General features: G+C 47.3%; 1 protein-coding gene across 1 annotated transcript in view; it reads left to right on the forward strand.

Moving 5' to 3' along the window:
• The first annotated feature begins 2,851 nt into the window (after window positions 1-2,851).
• Window positions 2,852-20,938, forward strand: part of TRIM46 (tripartite motif containing 46) — a 175,146-nt gene continuing 157,059 nt past the window's right edge. Inside the window, exon 1 of the mRNA XM_085639902.1 lies at window positions 2,852-3,022. Within this exon, the coding sequence (XP_085496028.1) occupies window positions 2,960-3,022 (63 nt within the window). The 5' untranslated portion in view covers window positions 2,852-2,959. The remainder of the gene's footprint in view (window positions 3,023-20,938) is intronic.

Consider the following 20,938-nt stretch of genomic DNA (forward strand, 5'->3'; position numbering starts at 1 on the left):
CCATAGTCTCAATCAGATGTGTAGACAGTATAGTTACATCTTTATAGCTGCACAGCAGAGTTCCATGCTTAGCATAGACCCAATGAGATGCATAGATAGTATAGTTACATCAGTATAGCTGCACAGCAGAGTTCCATGCTTAGCATAGACCCAATGAGATGCATAGATAGTATAGTTACATCATTATAGCTGCACAGCAGAGTTCCCTGCTTAGCATAGACCCAATGAGTTGCAAAGATAGTATAGTTATATCATAATAGCTGTACAGCAGAGTTCCATGCTTAGCATAGACCCAATGAGATGCATAGATAGTATAGTTGCATTATTATAGCTACACAGCAGAGTTCCCTGCTTAGCATAGTCCCAATAAGATGCGTAGACAGTATAGTTACATCTTTATAGCTGCACAGCAGAGTTAAATGCTTAGCATAGTCCAAATAAGATGTGTAGACAGTATAGTTACATCTTTATAGCTGCACAGCAGAGTTAAATGCTTAGCATAGACCCAATGAGATGCATAGATAGTATAGTTACATCATTATAGCTGCACAGCGGAGTTCCGTGCTTAGCATAGACCCAATGAGATGCATAGATAGTATAGTTACATGATTATAGCTGCATAGCAGAGTTCCGAGCTTAGTACAGTCCCAATAATATGCATAGACAGTATAGTTACATCATTATAGCTGCACAGCAGAATTCTGTGCATAGCACAGTCCCAATAATATGCATAGACGGTATAGTTACATCATTATAGCTGCACAGCAGAGTTCTGTGCTTAGCAGACACCCAAGAAGATGCATAGATATTATAGTTACATCATTATAGCTGCACAGCAGGGTTCCATGCTTAGCATAGACCCCATAAGATGCATAGATAGTATGAATACATCATTAATAGAGTTACAGTTAGTATACTTGCATACATGGCATAGTTACCTGATAGAGTAACATAGTGTAGTTATAGTTATATTTGTTGAGGTACATGGTTTGCACAGTTACAGTTAGTAGAGATGCATAGCTATTTCTAGTTACACGATTACAGTTACGTACTATAGGCACACAGTTGGAAGTTTAGGTCTCCGAGTAGAATGTAGTCTGTGGAGGCGAGGGCGTGGGGTGTGATGAGGTCAACGATGGTGTCGGTGAAAGGAGCGCGGGGACCAGGCGGCCTGTAGATGAGGGTTCTGCTGAGAGTTATTTTGGGGTTGGTCTAGATCCGGAAGTGGAGATGTTCCATGGGGGTCGTAGCGTCGTCTGGCTCAGTGGTTGTCATGTGAAGGGAGCTTTTGTGGACGATGGCGATGCCTCCTCCTGGGCGGGCGGGGCAGTCTTTTCTCAAGATCTTGTATCCGTTGTGAATGGCGATTGCGATGTCAGGCGCAGAGTTGGCGTTGGTCCAGGTTTCTGTGAGGAAGGCGACGTTGGGTGTGTGGGTGTTGAGGAGGTCCCAGATTTCTATGGCGTGCCTTTGTAGGGAGCGCATGTTGAGGAGGATGCAGTTCAGTGGTTTGTGTGCGATGACGTCCGGTGGGCTGGGTGCTGCTGCTGGGGTCCGGAGGTGGGTGAAGGTGCAGCGGCAAGGTCGGGTGATCGGGCCTTGAGTGTCGCTTGGCGTCGAAAGCTGGCAGTTGTTCCTTCGTCCAGGGTTGAGAGCACGGGGGGAGCCGGAGTCGTAACGGAGGCGGTGGGTGGACCAGGTTCCCTGGTGCTGATCGCAGTTGGGTGCAGACGGGCTTGCCTCTGGCGTGCCTTTGGTGCGCCACTGGTGTGCCCACTGCGTGCGGTCGCCATTAAATAGGGATCGGGGGATTGTGGGAGAGGTAAGGACACACTGGAGGGGAGAGGGGCCGCGGGGCAGCAGTGGCAGGGAGCGCAAAAAGAGCGTGAAAAAGCAAAAGAGAAAGAGAGAGCAAACAAAGAAAAATGGAGCAAAGGGAGCAAAAAGAGAAGAGAAAAGAGATAGCAAACAAAGAAAAGGAGAGTAAAAAGAGAAAAAAAGAGGGCAGAGAGAAAACAAAGAGAGAAGCGGAACAGAAGAGTGCTCTCCCACTGGACCACCAGGGAAGAGGAGCAGGCAGGAGCCTGCGGGTGGAGGAGGGCCTCGAACCTACGTCTAGACGGAGAACCCAGGGCTCACAGGGCAGCACTTACTGGTACAGCTGCGCGGGGTGAGAGCTGACCGGGTCAGTGGTCTAGCTCCATTTACAGTTCGAACAGGTCTTTTAATATCGGCCATGTGATCTTTATTTATTTCTTTATTTACCTGAAGGTGTATTGAGTTACCCAGGGGAACACCACTGGGTTTCTGGGAACACATTACACAGAGCTTGCAAAAAAATCAATGGAAAATAAAATATTATGAGCATTGTAGAGACATTTGTGTCACCTGCACAGAACCTCCACGACAGAGGTTCAGTACTCAGTTGGGCTGGCTTTGCCTTTCATCCTACTAAGGCTGATAAAAGGGAGCATGACTGCATCGGATGACAGTAACACCTGTTATTGACAGGGCAGTGAAGCTGCAGGAAGCACTGTAAGACGTTGTTATAATAGTAGTATTGCGAAGCGGAATACTGGTGTGAGTCGCGCATACCAATACTTCTATTTCTCAGCATAAAGCAGGGGGGTCCGGACTCATTTCAGAAAGGGGGCTGTTGTTTGGAAGTGTCCTGTCCGGCGCTGCTGCGGCTCTAACCTTGGCGGCGCGCGCCCCCCTACTGTATCAATGTTTCCCATCCAGCGCCCTCCCCATCACCGCCGCTGGGTACCACAAGCGCCGCGCCAATGCGCATGCTCCCTGCATCCCCCATCTCCCATCACTGAGGCAGCGCATCCCTCTAGCATAGGAGCTCAGCGTTGCGGTCGGGGGCCCAGCTTCTACACAGGACCGACTCCCCGGATCGGAGGACTCCCGGCAGGGGTTGGGGAGCAGCATTACCAAGGGCCCCCTGGGTGAGATGGCCGAGGGGGAGGAGCTGCAGACATTTACCTCCATCATGGACGCCCTGGTCCGGATTAGTGTAAGTGTCATTGCCAGGGGCTATCACCTGGGGGAGGCGTGGGGGAGGGGGGGCGCAAAGGGTGGTGAAGCTTGACTCAGACTGGAACACGGTGTAGTCGGGCATCCGCCAGCCCCCAAGGCGATCTCACCTGGTGGAGTCACCCTGCAGTGGGGGGAGGGCCAACAAGAATACACCAGGCGGTGGGGGAGGGGCAGAGCCATTCCAGGATATAAACCTGTATACATTGTACGTGGAGAGAGACTTGGGTGATCGAGCCCTATACATTGTCCTGACGAACCGATTATATGGCGCGAGCTCGTACCAATGATGTATGTGGTGAGATGTGGAGGTAATACACCCCTGTACAGTGGGGGTATCGGTATGCGGACCCCACACATAGAATAAAAGGAGATTTTTAAAGAGAAGAGCCGTCATGTATGGTGTGGGATGGGCTATAGGAGATTAACCTATTATGTATTGTATGGAGGGGGCAACCCCTTATGTGTTGTATTGGATTCCGGTTTAGGGCATGAACCCTCATACACAGACATACCGTGGGCTGTGGGATTTTAAGGAATTGGCCTTATGTGTAGTATGGCAAGTTTTTTTGGGGGGGGATGAAAACCTATATCTTGTGTGGAAGGGGAATTTTAGAGGACGAGCTCCTGTATATAGTGTCCTGGAGGCCTTTAGGAGCTAGACTCCCATACATAGTACAAGAAGTAGGTTTTAGGGAGAGAACCCCTATCATTGTATGGAAGAGTGGTTTTAGGGGAAGGACTCCTCTAAAAATTGTGTAGGGGGTCTTACGGATGCACCCCAATATTATAATAAGATGATGCCCTACATATTGTATGACCCTGCTGTAATTTTAAGGGTATAGTCTTGTATATTGTATGAGCGGGTAATCTTAGTTGAGTCCCGCACTTTTCTTTGTCTGGGGCGGGTTTTAGGGAACTTTCCCTTTAAACCATTTATTGGAAAGATAAATGAGAGAGTTCAATACACATGATTCGACAGTTGCTAACAAAGGGGAGGTCTTGTCAAGGAGAGATCCTACGGATAAACCTCAAATTTACAACAAGCCGCACTTTAGGGGATACCTCTCCTGGAATGCATGTTAGGAGAAGAATTGTATATTAGGAGACGCTCTGGGGGTCTGGTGGCTTAGTAGATTAAAGTGTCTACTGTAGGGGCCTGTGTTTGATCTCATGGTTACAGGTTCAAATCCTGGCAGGTCCACTCAAACTTTCATCCTTCTGAGGTCAATAAAATGAGTACCACTGTGTTGGATAAAAATAAACATCTGTTATTCAGCACCAAGAGGCCCTTCTGGGTGAACGTGAGCTTTACAAATACACTGTATGGTATTTATAAGCATGGATATTAAGGATAATCGCTTACTTGCGGCCTAGATTTTGGAACTACGTCCCAGGTATTCGAGGCGGTGTGGACAGGAAGTGATGTGGAGATTGACTCTGAGCGCCTTTCCAGGGAGGAGAGATCTTGGCAAGAAGCACCTTTTTGGGCAAGTCTCAGCGCAGTAGATTTAGGGGATAATGCTTCATGCCAGGAGCAGGATTACCGGTAGATTAGTCTGCCAGGGACTCCTAAGAAGGTTCGGTTTTGGGGTGGAATAGTGGAAAGTCAATTACTGGCCAGGTTGGTAGAGGTATAGTCATAAGGCTGGGGAGCATGGTTTAAAAGCAGACTATATGCAATATATATATATATATATATATATATATATATATATATATATATATATATATATATATATATATATATATATATATATATATATATATATATATATATATATATATATATATATATATATAGACGAAAAACACTCCTGACGGAGATCGTAGCCCGTTGAGGGGTGGCACGATGCCGGTGGAGTAGACCGGTATTAGATAATCACAGCAAACGGAATTCCACTCGTGCAGTCGGATCTCGTAAAAATTCACCAAAGGCCAAGGATCATTCAAAAGGGGTTTATTAATGTCATAAACCCAACATGACGCGTTTCACCCTATGGGGGCTTGTTCACATGTGAACAAGCCCCCAGAGGGTGAAACACGTCACTCCCTGGTTAGTGGGGCAACCTGTTTTGTTGGATTTGTTGCGGCTGGCTCGCTCGCAAAGATGCCCTGCTGCGAGTGCAGATCCTGTATTTGCAAAATCAAACACGCTGGAACCAGGGATAGCCTAGTTGTTGGACGTTTACAAATCAGCACGGCGGTGTTTTTCAGCTCCTTCCGAACCCACTGGGGCTTTATTTGGATTACTGGGAGAGAGGTGGCGGCACCCACGGGGGTTAAACTCATGGGGAACTCCAAGTACCAGCATGCTTTGCATGCATACGCCCACCGGGGCGTGGCTTGGTGGAGTTATCAGGTGTTCCCTATTGAAGGACTGCCATTTCTCTTCTCTATTTCGCCCGTGAACAAGGGCACAGGAGTGCTTGAAACGCGTTGGGCTGGTGATGAATTTGGTGGGAGACTGTGACTCTGTGAAGCTGAAGTCTGCAATTAAAGGTGTTATTACTCCCTGGTTAGTGGCGTCTTCATATGGGGCAACCTGTTTTGTTGGATGTGTATATATATATATATATATATATATATATTCACTTAAAAAACCATAGGTTTCACACATGTTATAGTTAGCTGGGCATTGTCCTCCTGAAAAACCAATGAAATTCCCCCGTTATAGTTAGTGCAGGCAACTATAACTCACGCGACCGTAATCCGCTGCTGATGACGTCAGATATTACATCACTGTATTTACACATTTATATACCCATGTCTTGTTCCTTTTTTTTTTAGCTATACATATATATTTTTTTTTTTTTTCAGAAAGACACATATGTCATCAGTGATGTAATATCTGACGTCATCAGCAGCGGATTACGGTCGCGTGAGTTATAGTTGCCTGCACTAACTATAACGGGGGAATTTCATTGGTTTTTCATGAGGAAAATGCCCAGCTAACTATAACATGTGTGAAACCTATGGTTTTTTAAGTGAATTTGCAAGGTTTTTTAAATGCTAATTCCTAACTATAACGTGTGTGAAACCTATGGTTTTTTCAGTGAATTTGTACGTTTTTTTAAATGCTAAGTTACTTTACGCCATTCGTGCCGTGCGCGCACGGTGCGCTTCGCGCACGGTGCGCTGACAGTGGGAACGCGGTGCGCTTTGCGCACCGCGCGCCCACTTCACGCAGTTCGTTCCGTGCGCGCACGGTGAGCACGCGGTGCGCTTTGCGCCCCTCGCGCCCACATTACGCAGTTAGTGCCGTGCACGCACGGTGCACTTTGCGCACCGTGCTCGCACGGTGGGCACGCAGTGCGCTACGCGCACCATGCGCCCACGTTACGCTTAATGGGCCATGTACGCACAGTGCGCTTCGCGGACCGTCCGCACAAGGAGGACAGATGATACGCTTTGTTGTTAAGGGTTTTGGCATAAACTGTTACGATGTGATAAGCCATGCACGCACGCGGCGCTGCGCACGGCGTACGCACATGGGGGGATTGACATTGCGATTTTATTTTAAAGCATTTATGGCGTGCGCGCAAGCTGCGCGAACCTCGCGGAATTATTTTCATTTCTATAGTGCGCGCACGCTTCGCGCACTCGGCGATTTACCGAAAAAAATTGAATTTTTTTAATTGCCCTTGGGGGACCTCCTGGGACCCCTTGACCCCTGCTAGGGGGTCAGGTACTGTCCAGCGTGCCTCCTTTACATGTTTTTCTCCTTTGTGTTTCACCCCCCTCTCAGTGCGAGAGACAAAATGGCGGCCGACACTTCCTGGTTTCGACCGATTCGAATGTTTACTAAGATGTAACAACCAATCAGAAGTGCGCTCGCGGACGGCCGAGTGCGCGCACCCTGCGCGCACGCTGCGCTCGTATAGATATATATATTGATTTGAATGCTATTTTCTCAGAAAATACTGAACAGATTTACACCAAACCTGCAAAAGGCACCAAACGGACCTTATGGCTACCTCTCTGCCAAATTTCACGTAATTCTGTTCAGCCGTTCGGGCTGTAGCTGCGACTAAAGTCTCTATGGAAAAATGCATGGGGAAAACGCGTTTTGGGACCCCCCTTTTTTCTCGGCCCCCGCTTGACGAATCACCCCGAGACTTTCAGGGTAGGAGCGGAGCGGAGCGCCCCATTAGTTTTGAAAATTTCGCGAAGATTCGTCAATCAGCGCCAAAGTTATTCAAAATAGAATTTTGAGATTTCCTATGGAAACTCGGTCCTAACTATAACTATCTACTGGCGACCGCCAGTAGATAATATGTATATATATATATATATATATATATATATATATATATATATATATAATCTAGTATATATTCGGATGCGATATATGTAGTTTGACAAACCCACAACACAGAGAGTCAGACCCTTACAGCGAGATAACATCTTATTAAACAGATCTGTAGGAATGGAAATGGCCCCAGTTGTTTGCTTTGAAAAGATGATCACGGTATATAATGTATGAGGCATTAAAGCGGGGACTTACTATGTAATATGCTAATACCTTGGAATGTGACCTTTGTGCAGAATAATACATAGGTGAGTGCAGGAGTCTGTGTGTATGTTTATAATTATATGTTTGTTAACTACACATACATATATATGTTTAAACTTGTGGGTGCACATGTGTACATTACTCATACAGCATGTGTATACAGATATATATATATGCACACACATGTGCAGAGTGTAATATCCTATAGAATACCACTACTGAGTGGGAGGAAGGGTCACGATTAAGAGTAGTGAAGCCTCGAGTGAGTCATGACGCCGTCCCCCTTCCTTAGCAATAGTAATAAATAGCATATTACACAATGTACATCTGCATATATGGTTTTTACCATGGATTTTTTTTTCATGTGTCTTTGTCTTAACAAATGCACGGAACCAAACCCAGGGTGCAAGCAGTTAAACACCTGCTGCTAGGTAAAGTCACACTTAAACGATATCAGAGATACTATGGCTATTAGGAGAGTTTGTTGCCTTGTGTAAAGTAATTGTCACACAATCTGTGAGGCTGTAAAAAGCATGTTGTGATGCCATTTTTGCTGTACCGTGGTTATGAACTTCAATGTGACCTTTGCACTGCAGTAATACATGTGTGAATATATATTTATTAGTCCAATTGCTCTAAGTAATATATGTTATTGGACCCCATTTATTCTCATTTCCATGAGGTATAGAGAGGATTGGATACATTTCACACAGCCAGGCATGAGAAAAACACTCTTATTCTTCGACAGCAAGTCTTCGGAGAGCAAGTCTAATACAGAGCGATTTTACATCAATGTATGGATTTAACACCTTGGGTCATGGCTTCTATCAGATTTCGTTGATTGTAACTGATACACATGACAAAGCAGCGTGTCATTAACTACACACGCGGATTCACAGGGATTATTAATCTCTTTATGTCGCTTCTTGTGAGTCACAGCGCCTCCCAACACTTGACAGTGGTTACAAACTGCACATGTCATGGTGCATCTGTGTGTGTGTGTGTGTGTGTGTATATGTATATATGTGTGTATATATATATATACACATAGATAGATAGATAGATAGATAGATAGATAGATAGATAGATAGATAGATAGATAGATAGATAGATAGATAGATAGATAGATAGATAGATATTTCGTCAAGATTCGTCAAATGGTGCCAAAGTTATTGGCAAATGAAAAAACGCTCTTCCTATGGAAACAAGGTCCCAACTATAACTACCTACTAGCAACCGCCACTAGGTACAAAAAATAATATATATATACACACACACACATGCACTATGACATGCGCTATTAGTAACCACTGTTGAGTGTGTTGGAAGCGGCTGTGTATTCACGCCTGTGTATATTTGTGCATATGTTCTCGTGTTCGTGCATGTGTTCTCCTGTGCACGTATGTTTCTTTGGGTCAACCAATCTGTGAACCACCGCGTGGTGTGCTACTCACCAGAGAGAATGTTCGAGAACAACCTTCTCTATATTACGAAAGATTTGGACAATGACACCAGCTCGTGTAACAGTGCATATTCAGACACAGCTATTGGTTTCTTCTGTTGTTCACACACCTCCACAAAAATCATGGCTAATGGGGAAACGGCCATAGATGCGGGGGCTGGGGGTGACGTGGGGTGAGGTTAGAAGACTGAAAGTGTGGACCCCTAAGAATTCGGGCAGCGTCAGTCACTCGGCACTCCTCCGGCGTCCCCCGTCTTTGTCTTGGTTTTTGGGTTGCAGCATCTCTACAAGTGTCTGGTGGTGAATGGCGGGTAGGACGGGGAGGGGCGGAGGATACCACAGCGGCGGGGGCCGGGGGAGGGAGGAATCGCCCTTCGACAATGGTTCCTCCCCCTCATATTACCAGGATGCTAATTTTACCTTCATGAGAAGAGAAAAATAGAATAGAGGGAGCTGCCTCGCGCGTGATTGACACATTGGGCATCACTGCAGACCTGGGCGTTTCCATGGCAACCAGAGGCATGATCTTCCAGGGGACGGAGGGGTGACGAGGAGGGGTGGGGGTGCCCGGGAAACATTTCCAGCTTTCCTGCCTACCCCCTTTCTTCCAGTAGAACAGGAGCTGCCTTCTGTCTCCTCCTTTCAACATACGGTTCAGGGAGAGACATGGCAGCTAGGAGAGCAGGCAAGGTGAGTGCAGGGGAGGGGTGGGAGAGAGGGAGCAGGCAATGTGAGTTCAAGGGAGGAATGGGAGAGAGGGAGCAGGCAAGGTGAGCCCAGAGGGGAGAGATGAGAGAGCAGGCAAGGTGAGTGCAGGGGAGGGGTGGGAGAGAGGGAGCAAGCAATGTGAGTTCGAGGGATGGGAGAGCGGGAGCAGGCAAGGTGAGCGATGAGAGAGAGCAGGCAAGGTGAGCCCAGAGTGGAGAGATGCGAATGAGCGGTCAGACCAAGTGGCTGTAAGAGGGGTGGCACATAGGGAGCAGGCAGGGCGACGTTGAAGCCGGTGAAGCAGGCACGGTCAGAATAGCGGGAAAGATATGAGTTTGTAAGTCGGGCAGGGTGAGTGCAGGCGAGATGTGTGAGTGACGGGAAGCAGGCAAGTTGAGCATGCAAGTTGAGTAAAGAGGAGATTGAATTGAGGGAAGCACATACTATATTTGTATGGAAGAGAAGAGAGTTTGGCGAGAAGGCAAGTAAGTGCAGATGGGAGTGAGTGCAGCAGGCAAGGTGAGTGCGGAGTAGAGATGGAAGGGAGGGCAGCAGGCAAGGTGAGCGTGGAGTAGAGATGGAAGTGAACGAAGCAGGCAAGGTGAGCAGGCAAGTTGAGTAAAGAGAGGAGATGGACTTGAAGCGAAGAATGTTTAGAGAGGAGAAATGGAAGTGAGAGAAGCAGGCAAGTTAAGTGCAGATGAGAGACGGGAGTGAGGGCAGCAGGCACGGTGAGTGCGGAGTAGAGATGGAAGTGAACGAAGCAGGCAAGGTGAGCAGGCATGTGAGTGCACAACGAAGGGGGCAGTGACCGGAACAGCAACGTAAGTGCAGGGGAGTAGAGGGAGTAAGCAGGCAAGGTGAGGAGACAGGAGAGAGGTAGCAGGCAAGGTGAGTGCGGGGGAGAGGAGGAAGTGAGCAGGCAATGTGTGTGCGTGGAAGAAGAGGGAGTGAGCAGGCAAGGTGAGTGCGGAGGAGAGTAGGGAGTGAGCAGGCAAGGTGAGTGCGGAGGAGAGTAGGGAGTGAGCAGGCAAGGCGAGTGCGGGGAGAGGAGGGAGTGAGCAGGCAAGGTGAGTGCGGGGAGAGGAGGAGTGAGCAGGCAAGGTGAGTGCGGGGGAGGAGTGAGTGAGCAGGCAAGGTGCGTGCTGGGGAAAGATTAGAGCTTTGACAGCAGGAGAGGAGCAGGCTGTACCGGGGTCTGGGATTACAGGCACTATGCATGTTCGGGAGAGGCGGCACCTTGGCACGTGCTCTTACGCGAGAGGACAGACGAGGCCCCGCTGGGTGAATGGGCGACAATCCGTCATCTGCTTTCAGGTACGGGACGCTGCGCGCTGCACTGGGGACCAGGCCCTGCAATGCGGGCTGCATGCCACGCTGGGGTCGATGCCCTCCTCTGCAGGCTGAATGCCATGCTGTGCACACGATACCGCGCATGGAATGCTGTCTACAGGGCCCCGCGCTACATAATGCATGGCACGCCAGACGATATGCCCTGCGCTGCAAGAAGCATGTGGTGCTCAAGCCTGGGGCCTGCACTGCAGCTGCATGCTAACATGGTCCGTGCTGCATGCCACGCAAGGGAAAGCCCTACCTAATGCTGCATTCAACTGCACATGCTGCACAACATGTTACACACTGTGGCCTGCACTGCAGCTGCATGCTAACATGGTCCGTGCTGCATGCCACGCAAGGGAAAGCCCTACCTAATGCTGCATTCAACTGCACATGCTGCACAACATGTTACACACTGTGGCCTGCACTGCAGCTGCATGCTAACATGGTCCGTTCTGCATACCACGCAAGGGAATGCCCTACCCAAGACTGCATTCAGCTGTACATGTTACACAACATGTTACACACTGCGGCCTGCACTGCAGCTGCATGCTAACATGGTCCGTGTTGCATGCCACACAAGGGAATGCCCTACCCAAGACTGCATTCAGCTGAACATGTTACACAACATGTTACACACTGCGGCCTGCACTGCAGCTGCATGCTAACATGGTCCGCGCTGCATGCCACGCCAGGGAATGTCCTACCAAGACTGCATTCAGCTGTACATGCTACACAACATGTTACACTCTGTGGCCTGCACTGCAGCTGCATGCTAACATGGTCCACGCTGCGTGCCACGCCAGGGAATGTTCTACCCAGGACTGCATTCAGCTGCACATAGTACTGCACAACATGTTACACACTGTGTCCTGCACTGCAGCTCTATGCTAACATGGTCCGCACTGCATGCCACGCAAGGGAATGCCCTACCCAAGACTGCATTCAGCTGTACATGTTACACAACATGTTACACACTGCGGCCTGCACTGCAGCTCCATGCTAACATGGTCCGTGCTGTATGCCATGCAAGGGAATGTCCTACCCAAGACGGCATTCAGCTGCACATGCTACACAGCATGTTACACACTGTGGCCTGCACTGCAGCTGCATGCTAACATGGTCCACGCTGCGTGCCACGCCAGGGAATGTTCTACCCAGGACTGCATTCAGCTGCATATACTACTGCACAACATGTTACACACTGTGGCCTGCACTGCAGCTGCATGCTAACAGGTCCGTGCTGCGTGCCACTCCAGGGAATGTCATACCCAAGACTGCATTCAGCTGCACATGCTACACAACATGTTACACACTGTGGCTTGCACTGCAGCTCCATGCTAACATGGTCCGTGCTGCATGCCACGCAAGGGAATGTCCTACCCAAGACTGCATTCAGCTGCACATGCTACACAACATGTTACACACTGTGGCCTGCACTGCAGTTGCATGCTAACATGGTCCACACTGCGCGCCACGCCAGGGAATGTTCTACCCAGGACTGCATTCAGCTGCATATAGTACTGCACAACATGTTACACACTGTGGCCTGCACTGCAGCTGCATGCTAACATGGTCCGTGCTGCATGCCACGCAAGGGAATGCCCTACCCAAGACTGCATTCAGCTGTACATGTTACACAACATGTTACACACTGCGGCCTGCACTGCAGCTCCATGCTAACATGGTCCGTGCTGTATGCCATGCAAGGGAATGTCCTACCCAAGACGGCATTCAGCTGCACATGCTACACAGCATGTTACACACTGTGGCCTGCACTGCAGCTGCATGCTAACATGGTCCACGCTGCGTGCCACGCCAGGGAATGTTCTACCCAGGACTGCACTCAGCTGCATATACTACTGCACAACTTGTTACACACTGTGGCCTGCACTGCAGCTGCATGCTAACAGGTCCGCGCTGCGTGCCACTCCAGGGAATGTCATACCCAAGACTGCATTCAGCTGCACATGCTACACAACATGTTACACACTGTGGCCTGCACTGCAGCTTCATGCTATCATGGTTCTGCGCTGCGTGCCACACCAGGGAATGCTCTCAAGACTGGATTCAGCTACACAGGCTGCACCACATGTAAAGCACTGTGACTTGCGCTGCAGTCTGCCTGCACGCCATGCTGATAGGCTTGCAGATTCCATGCTCTGCTGACAATTGCATGCCAGACATGTTCAACACAGATAGCATGCAACTTTCAGAAGGAGTGGACACTGTATTGCAGACTCCAAGCCATGTGGCTGACCGGGCGTGCACTGCAGGTTGCATGCTAAGCTATTAACGGTGCCATGCAAAGCACTTGGGCACTCCGATGACTGCATGTCATGACTTGTCACAGCACTGCATGCTGCATATCATGTAAAGAGTAGGAGACTTACTGTACGTCATCCTGAAGACTAGTCACACTGACATTTACAAAAAGTGATGGATGGAAGGCCTGAGTTAATTTCAGCCTCGAGTAATTCGAGTGATTCCAGTCGTTCATTATTTTGCACACCATGTCACCTCTGTTTGGGTCCAGCCATATCCAAATCAGTTTTGACCCTGCTCCAGTCAGAACAGTCCATCCCGAACTGCCAGGCTAGATCCTCCCTGAACCATAATACAAGCATCCTAGGACCGGGTTTGCCCTGATTAGGGCTTATTAGCCAGGTATAGCTTCGTTCCAGTGACAAAGCATGCACCGGACCCATGTCTTGGCATACCCGTCCCACTTAGGGTGGCCACTGAAGTATAGAAAAAGTGATGGATGGAATGCTTGAATTGACTTGGCACTGGTAATTACTATGGGCCTCACCCCTGTCCATGTTTTTTTTGCACACCATCCCACCTCCGTTTGAACCCGGCCAAATGCAAATCAGTCTTGGCCCTGCCCCAGTGGGAACAGTTCAGGTTTTTTTCTTTAGGGGCAGATGATCAAAGGTATCATCATTAATTCAACTTGACTGCCAGTCATAGGGGAAAACACACAACATTTCTTAGTGACATGCATACAAACCCCCAAATCCTCCTGGACAATGTCAGACTCACTCACCACACTTACTTGTTGCAATATGGGCCTGGTCTGAAAACATTTTCTAGGGCTAATTCTAATGTCCAATCCACCACTGATTTCAGGAGATAGTGAGGTCGAACAGCCAATGCGTACTTTTGGAGGGTGATTTTGGGTTGAACACCTTAGACATGTTATGTTATGAGAATTTCTATAGCGTCTAGTCACCCGTGAGGGTATCCTGGTGCTTAGCAGGTGTGTGGTCCTGGCCTTGAGCGACCTTACTCAAAGAGCCATGTCCTCAGCTTCATGTGGAATTTAAGAATTGATGATGAGGCTCTAATGTAGTGTGGGAGGTCGTTCCATGTTTTAGGAGTGATGTAGTGGAAATCACGGCCTTCTGCTCTGATTTTGCTTATGTGTGGAACATGTCCAAGTGCAAGTCCAGCTGAGCAGAGGTGCCTGGTGGGTTGGTGGAACTGCATGCGGATGTTCAGGTATGCAAGACCTGTGTTGAATAGTGGTTTGTGTGTGTGGGTAAGAAGCTTAAACTGTGCACGCTTATGTTTAGGGAGCCAATGTAGCTACCTTAGGTTTGGGGTGGTCTGAGCACAGTGTGGGAGGCTGAGGACCAGTCTGGATGTTACTTCTGGATGGTCTAAAGTCTATTTGTGAGTTGGCTGGTGATGCCCATGTAGAGAGTGTTCCCGCAGTCCCATCTGCTGGTGATGAGTGATTGGTTGACGCTTTTCCTGCTGTTGTTAGGTGGCCCCATGAAAATCATTTTCAGTATCCTCAGATGTTGTGTATCATATACAATAAATATATTGTCCAGGCAGCCTTATTATTTATTTGAAAAGGAGCAAGACGTGAGAGATTAGTAAATATGCTTAGTAATGTCAGAAGTCTCATGACACAAACACATTTTCTGGATACCGTGTTTCTTAGCCTATGCTCTCCGCAAGGCTTGCATGCAGGGATACAGTTAAAGAGACATTAGTTCTATATCTGGAGTGCTGTGTTTAGTTCTAGGGGGTGCTCACAGTTACTTTCTTACTCAGTTCTTCTAGTGGTCGAGGAAGGCACACTGTATTTGAGATCGAAGGCTACTCGGCCAGTGTCGTAACCCAAAATGAATGCGATAAGGGACTCTGAGTCTGCCACGTCTTATTGATACTCATTGGCCTTAGACAGAATGGGGCTCCCCTGGAAAGGCTGGGAGTCCCCCTTCACCCCAGGGCCTACAGAGGCCTGAGTTATGCATCTGTTTGTGGCTTGGGTACTGGGCATCAATCCCCGTAAGAGAGTATTGGAGGTGAATCCTCCAGTAGGTCCTCCCAGATAAAAGATCAACACTAAAAAAATGCTTGAAGATACGGGTTATGCCATGCAATGGCTATGGCTACTCCCTTCTCTCGCGTGCCTTGGTCAGGAGTGGCTAAGGTTGGAGGGTTTGAGAAGGAGAAGCAAGGGCTGCTCCAAGATGTGACTGCAGCGATACAGTGGGCATTAAGCTCAAACCCAACAGCTTCTCAGGGCATTTGCACTTCAGTAACCATTCATTGAGACCTCATGCTCAAACCAGTCCCGGTGCAGAGGAAGGAAGGGTCAGAACGCCACAGTAGAGGTTCACTGCCATCTTGGGTGAAAGAATGTGGGACACTACCACTGCAAAGACTCATGTGCCGTCCCCTCTCGTTTGACCCCAAAAGTGGGAATGGAGGGAGACTGGAGCAATGTACCCCACAGTAGCTATCCACTTCCGAGGTTCTCGCTGTCACTCAATCGGTATCACGCTCTTGTTTGGCAGATCACGGGTTGCAAGTCTCCAGTCCTGGGATTCTCCTTACAACAAAGCTCGCGCGACAGCACACTGGACAGTGTTATTCTGATTCTGGGCTGGAGCATGGCAGATTCATTACATGCTAGGCAGTTTGCCTCCTTCTTTTCTTCAGGCTGCAGCAGCACAAGAGGTTTCCACCAGTCAGGTGTCTCCCTAGCTAGGGAGATGGACAACAATTCCTAACCCTGGCCCCAACACGTCCCCTCATGCCTGTATAGAGCTATTCGAAGTAAATGCATGGATTTAAATAAAGCAAATGTGCTAGCTTATATCGAGGTAGAGGAGCCTTCAGGGGAAGAAGGAACTACACCACTTTCTCTAACTCATCTGTGAGCTCGGATAGCGAACAGGAAGCTTCGGGCCAAGGCTACGACTACACCTACAAGGATAACTGGTATCCCCCTCAAGGATATCTTCCTTTTTTAGGGGAAGGCCAATGGAGACCACCACGGGGCCGAGGCAATTGGCCAAGAGGACCATCGAGAGGCCAACAGAACCCAGGGAGCACGAACTGGGACAGAGGCAGGGGGGCGATCCCCAAACAGGTCCGGTTCCAACCAGAGAACCACGGGGAGATCTCCACGAGACGCAAAGTATATCGGTGGTGAATTCTAATATCAATCCAGTAGTCAACATTTCCACATACTCTTTGAATACAGAGGAGCAATCCGTTCTTTCCAAAGGGCTGACATTTGTTCCTACAGCCCACCCCAATGCTTTCAACCTGAAAACCGAACTCCATGGTTTCTTTCGAAAGATCCGTCTGAGATATTTCTTTAAGAACTCCGATGATACTCCCTCTAAATCTATCACTGGACTACGTTCTCCATCTAAGTTCGTACCGCCCACTCATACAATGAGTAACAGAATTCTGGCTTTTGAGAGCATGGTTCTAAGTGATGTCAACAACCTACTGTCAACCTATAAGCATACGATACCCAATACTAGCAAAGTTGAGAAAGCGGCCCTTCTGAGTCTCAAGAACAATAAGGACATTGTCATTAAGTCTGCCGACAAGGGTGGGGCAATAGTTGTTCAGGACACTACGACATACAAGTCTGAAATCATGAGACAACTTCACGATGGTGTCAGCTATTCTTTACTTAAGTCTAACCCCACCAAGGATTTGGCGGAGGAAATACACCGCATCACTAGTGAGGCATTAGATTCTGGCTTTCTAAGCAATTTGGAATTTGACTATCTCAATCAGAGGAATCCACGCCTACCCACTATATACACCCTACCTAAGATACATAAGGACCTCTTTCACCCACCCGGCCGTCCCATTGTGTCCGGTTGTGGTTCACTACTAGAACCTCTCTGTAAATATATTGATTTCTTTCTGAAACCACTGGCTGAACAAACAACAACCTACATACGTGATACCATGCAAGTAATTACTATCATTGACCAAAAATCTTTCAACCCCTCGGAACAATTACTTGTCACCTGTGACATCGTATCACTTTATACTAGTATCCCTCAGGAACCAGCTTTAAATGTGATGAGAGAAGTTTTGAATTCCAGACCAGCACCAATGAGGGTACCCACGGATTTCATCATTGCACTTCTTGCTATTGCAATGAAAAAGAATTTTTTCTACTTTCAAGGAAACTATTACATCCAAAAGAAAGGAGTAGCGATGGGAGCTGCATTTGCCCCAGATCTGGCGATATTGTATATGGACAATTTTGAACAGCGTCATATCTTCGATAACAACAACCCCTTCTCTCGAAAAATAGAACTATGGAAGAGATATATCGACGATATATTGCTAATCTGGAATGGCGATAAAACTCAACTTAATGCATTTCATGAATGGCTGAACCAGTGTGATCGGGACATTCAGTTCACTATTCAGTCGGACCCCCTGGTGATACCATTCCTGGATCTAAAAATTTTCAGTGAAGATGATAAGCTCTGTACGACCTTGTACCGAAAACCCACTGAACGGAACTCACTTCTAAGATACAGTAGTCACCACCCCCGAGGTTTAAGAGATAACTTGCCGGTGGGCCAATTCCTACGAATCCGTAGAAATTGCACCAAGAGGTCTGATTACCTAATGGAATCTGAAGATCTTAGCATCAGACTTATCTCAAGGGGATACCCAAAGCGCCTGGTGAAAAAGGCCCAGAAGAGGGCGTGGTTCAATCCACGGGAAACCTTACTAACGGCGAAAGAACCTGCCGCCTCAGCCCATCAAAAAATGATTTGCGTCACTACCTTCTCTACTAGAAGCAACGCAGTGAAGAGGATAATAAACAAACACTGGAGCCTTGTGTCCACTGAAATTGATCAACCATCGTTACCCATGCATTCTTTCAAAAAAGGAATGAGTATTAAAGATCATGTTGTTCATTCTTTTCTTGAAGACCCAGTGGAACCAACGATACAGTCACTGTGGAACCTGCCACCTATTACAGGCCATTTTAAATGTGGATCCTGCAAGGCCTGTCCAACAACGATTCAAGCTAAAACTTTTGCATACAAACATCATGTTGTCACACTTGATTCCCACACCAACTGTAACTCTACTGACGTTATTTATGGGATCCTTTGTCCGTGTGGCCAACTGTATATTGGCCAGACACAACAGAAGGTTAAAGTGAGAATATTACAGCACCAAAGCAGAATTAGATGCCAGGTCATTGGGGCACCTCTAGTCGAACACTACAAACAGGTGGGACACCGCCCAGAACAAATGCAGTGGATTGTATTAGAAAAAACTAGACTGGGGCCAAGGGGAGGTGATATATCCTCTGTACTTACGGTCAGGGAGTGCAAATGGATGATTCGTTTTGGTACAATTAACTCGGGTCTGAATGAGCAGGACCTTAGCAATGCTCAGCTGGCTATTCTTAACACCTAGGTACCCCGGGTTCCTGGGCCTCTTAGTCCTCTGCAAATCACCCTGATGCTGGGTTAGACCTCTTAGAGGGTTCCCCTTTAGGTCTTTGTACTCGCTCACTGTACATCCCTGTGTATTTTGCTCATGATTGATTTTTGTATATATCTTTTGGTTTTCGACAACTACCTCATTTACTAACAAATGTCTATTATGGTGAACCATGGCTTTCTTTTTTACTATTTGTGACGTTGTTCGAGGGCCATAAATACACTATGTGTCTCTATATACACTTAGTCTAACGGTGTTTACTTTTCTGACTATGTTAGACTTTATGTTTATCTTTGTACCCTTCCCTGCAAGGTTCAGTTACTGCTGTTTAATTTACTGACATAACAATTGATTGTGTATTTGTTGTTTACCAATGCATGTTTTGATACGATGTTTTCTTTAATCAGACCCAGACTTGTTAGTCTGTATATGTCCCAATGTTTCGCTTTGACACTGTTCACCTCAGGGGTTAATTGTATTTAATTATTGATAAGCACATGAACATCAAATCAGCAATTGTGTGTCCTTCTCCCCCCTGGTTTACTATAATTTTGACTTTAGCTGAAATTGTCGTGAGAAAGCAACTCCCGTTGTCTTTCTTCTAATACATCTTAGACTGCAGGCATCTAGCGTCTGCGCCGCGTCTAGCGTCACGCGGAGCGTCCGCCTATTTACATGCACAAACGGTGCAGTTCTCTGTGACTTCCGAAGAATTACGAGGCGAGTCGGTGTTGCCGCGTCCTACGGTAAGGGTTAAACAAAAAACCCCCGCCCCCACTCCCCTGCTACTGTATGCTCAGTTGCCGAGACTGTTTCCATCTGTCCGGCTGCTCGCTATTTCGGGCTATTTTTAAATCAATTAATTTCCCGTTTTACTCTGTTTATTGCTTTAATCCCTTCTGGCCTCCGCTGGCTCTGTGTAACATCCCACAGTGGGGTTTGTGATTTAGCCTACCCGACTTTACCCATTCAACTTGCTGGCCACATACCTTATGTTAACTTTTTCCATTTCTGCTGAACCCCTTTTCGTTAGGGGCCGATCAACAGCATACTCTGTAAAGCAATGTCGTTTGATGACATGGCGTGGTTTCTTTGCTCTTTTAGCTGTACTCCCCTTAGGCTGGGGTTTTTTAAGATTTTAGTTCTATTACTCCTCTATTTTTACCTTTAGAGACTGGATTTTCCTGCGATTAATTCCACTGTCGCCTTTGAGTATGTACCATGGCGTCTGATTCGGGAGATATTGCATTCCCCGATTTTTTCAAGACTGGCAATTAAGTAAGTTCTCTTCCTTGAATTAATTTTTGAATCCTATATGTGCTCTCTGGATCTCCACTCAGACACCTTACAATTTCCTTTTAGGTGTCACTCACTCTACCCCCTCTCCGGAGCTTTCCAGCCCTTGCGTCATTTGACGCCAAGAAGTTACCGATCACTTGTTCATCCTTGTCTTGGGTAAATATGGTTACTTGTCCCATTTGGAGTCCCCTTGATTCAATCCAGTTTGGGATTTCGAATTTTTTCATTAATTTATATATATATGTTTTTTAGGTGCCACTCCCCTTGTCACATTGTCTCTGTCCTGAAGAAGACCCCGTTAGTAAGGAGCTGACTTACCTACCTATGTCCAGGGGTCGAAACGTCGACAATACTTCATTGCCAGTACTGCCAACAGTGTAATGTACACTGTGCTTTTGCTTGTACATGGTTTTTGTAAATAATTTTGCTATTCATTCCAATGAATTTGATCTGGATGTTTTGGCTTGAAATTGTTTTGCCTTGCAATTAAATTGTGACGTGTTTATAATTTATATGTCACTTACCCCCCATTCCTCACTCAAATCACCATCCACCTCTTTCCCTTCCTTGGCACCCCGCACTATTTGATCTAAGTCTACTGTATTTATTAGTAAATGTGTACCTTCCCAAAGTGTGATTAAATAACACTTTGGTAAGTTTTCTTTGCATTTTTCTTGCATTTTTTTGCGATTGATCTTGTGTTAGTTCTTTTTTATAACAAATAGTTTGTATATCCTGGGACCCTCTCCCTTATACAGCTTATATCGAGAAGCAGGGGAAGTAAGGCTTCACGCACCTGACTATTGATCTTCAAAGTTTTCCGTAAA

The sequence above is a fragment of the Triturus cristatus genome, chromosome 12 (genome assembly GCF_964204655.1).
Source record: "Triturus cristatus chromosome 12, aTriCri1.1, whole genome shotgun sequence".
Classification (NCBI taxonomy): Eukaryota; Metazoa; Chordata; class Amphibia; order Caudata; family Salamandridae; genus Triturus; species Triturus cristatus.